Source organism: Eimeria mitis, genomic scaffold (genome assembly GCF_000499745.2).
Source record: "Eimeria mitis Houghton genomic scaffold, Emh_scaff552, whole genome shotgun sequence".
Classification (NCBI taxonomy): Eukaryota; Apicomplexa; class Conoidasida; order Eucoccidiorida; family Eimeriidae; genus Eimeria; species Eimeria mitis.
This window is the reverse complement of record NW_013573791.1, coordinates 11,008-13,295: the sequence shown is the minus strand read 5'-3', so window position 1 is coordinate 13,295 and position 2,288 is coordinate 11,008. Positions and strand designations below refer to the sequence as shown.

At 42.4% G+C, this 2,288-nt stretch overlaps 2 protein-coding genes across 2 annotated transcripts; one reads left to right on the top strand and one right to left on the bottom strand.

The window, feature by feature from the left end:
- Positions 1-582: 582 nt before the first annotated feature.
- Positions 583-783, top strand: EMH_0016080 (uncharacterized protein; the record flags this gene model as incomplete). Its single annotated transcript, XM_013500543.1, has 1 exon — positions 583-783. One exon carries the CDS (start codon positions 583-585, stop codon positions 781-783), a length of 201 nt encoding a protein of 66 aa, XP_013355997.1.
- A 323-nt stretch (positions 784-1,106) lies between these two features.
- Positions 1,107-2,288, bottom strand: EMH_0016070 (uncharacterized protein; the record flags this gene model as incomplete). Its single annotated transcript, XM_013500542.1, has 1 exon — positions 1,107-2,288. The coding sequence occupies one exon, from the start codon at positions 2,286-2,288 to the stop codon at positions 1,107-1,109; it is 1,182 nt and encodes a 393-aa protein (XP_013355996.1).

The following is a 2,288-nucleotide window of genomic DNA, read 5'->3' as shown; positions in this document are numbered from 1 at the left end:
TTTTTTTCTTTTTATATATATTATTATAATATCTATTTGGTGTAGTTCTCTTTCGTACTCCGCTTGATTTTTTCCACTTTTGCAGTACTTGTATTTTCTTTGTTTTTCTTTTCTTTTTATCTCTTACTGAAAACATATTTATATCTCTTTTTGTTTTATAAATTTATTTATTTTTTTTTTTAAGTATTCATTACGCAGAAGAAATGCAGCCGTTTATATGTTGCATTACACTCAACTGAGCTGACCCTCAGCCCCTACATTCTTTGTTTTATACACGAGCATCGACGATGATAAAAATGTTGGTGTTTTAATAAAGTTAATGATTATATTAAATATTAAAATTTATTTTCTACTGAAATACAATTTTTAATTAGAGTTTACATATAGTTGATGAGAAACACTGAATGAGCCAGAACTTATTCAGGTGTACATGATGAAATTTCAAGTTACTATTGCAGAAAAAGTGAATCTAAATGTTTTATTTTTTCTCGTTCTCTTTTTTTTTCCTTTGTTTACTTCTCTATAAACTAAGTATTATCATTTATTGCCTCGCAATTAACTTTATTATTTCGCTTTCGTCGGATGGAGAGCAATCTACAACGCGCTTCCCTAACCAAAGCACTGACGGCAGCGGCAGCAGCAGCAACAGCAGCAGCAACAGCAGCAGCAACAGCAGCAGCAGCAACAGCAGCAACAGCAGCTGCAGCAGCAGCAGAAACAGCAGCAGCAGCAGCAGCAGCAACAGCAGCAGCAGCAGCAGCAGCAACAGCAGCTGCCGAATAACGCTTGCTGAGCCCCTGTGCTAGCAATCGCCATTCATTCAATCTTTCGAATTCACAAAAGAATATACATATACTCCTATATGTATATATATATATATATATATATATATATATATATATATATATATATATATATATATATATATATATATTTGCGGCGAAATGTTTGTTGAATTCGTATGTAGCTGCTTCTCCATAGAACTGCAAGTTGATGCTATAGAGGTTGATGCAGCTAGCTTTCTAGTATAGCTTTCCCCTTTCCCTCATTCACAAAATATAAAAAACGACAGTATTCTGGTTTGTTTGCCTGCATATAAGACCCGGTTATAGAAGGGAACTGAACTCTTGTAGTATTTCACTGTGAGATATGCGTTTCTCTCTCTTTGTTTGTAGCAAGCGAAGCACCAGATCCTTCCATACAGGTGGTGTACTCACTATGGCGAGCTGTATATCCGCGTTGCTTGCTGCGGTTTCATCAAATGTCTGGCCCTCTTGCATCAGCTCTTTAAACTCCTTTCCTGTGAATACTTCATACAGGAGAACCCCCAGGCTCCATAGATCACTCTTCTCGTTCGCCTTTACCGGGGCCCCCCCCTGCATATACTCGTCGAACTCCTTCACGAGCTGCGGCTCTGCATACACCGTACTCAGCTCTGCATCTGCAGGCAAGTCCTCACCATAGAGGGTCACCGCCTCCATTCCTGCTAGCAGGAAACCGCCAGAGGTATCGACGAATATACTTTGGGGGCGTAAGCCGTTGTGGCTGACACCCGCCTCGTGAAGCTGCAGCGTCTGCAGTAGCAACCGACGAGCCGTATACTCTTTCGCAGCTGCGGTGTCGGCGCCGTGATCAGGTAGATATGCCAATACCTTCGCTAGGTTTGCCAACAACGGCTTCATGATAGTCACTTCATTCAGAACAAATCCATACTCTGTCACTGTCTCGCTAGCCATCCCGTCAACTGTAGCAACGGAAAGAGGAATAAGAAGTCCTCTTCTCTCCGATGCAACATTCAAATTCTCTTTACCGCATGCATGTGCAACTGCTTGTTTTTCTCGCTCCAAAGAGCGCCAGCAATCTCCGGCGGCTAGTCCAGCGCTGAGGGGAAATACAGGAAGACGTATAGTGTATGTTGTCTGGTAAAATGTTGTGGCTGTAAAGTATACACTTGTCGGCCCGAAACCAATGATACGTTCTATGTGCAGCGGTTGTCCTGCTAGACCTAAAAAAGTTTCAGAGGAAACAAGGTTCCGTTCAGAAAGCGTAATCGTAGCGTCAACGATACTCTTTAGCGCCCCCCCTGTCAGTGCTTGTGCTGCAGCTTTCGTCATCCCCCAGAGCTTTCTACCTAGGAGCTTTCCTTTCTCCACACTTGAACTTAAACTCCCCATCTCAGCAGCAAGAAACAGAGCATCTTTACCCCGCTCTAAACTCCGAGGTATATCATCGAGATCAGGAAGATCGCTGTGTTTCTCTGGCGCTGGTGGCAGGGGGCTCTCAACCAT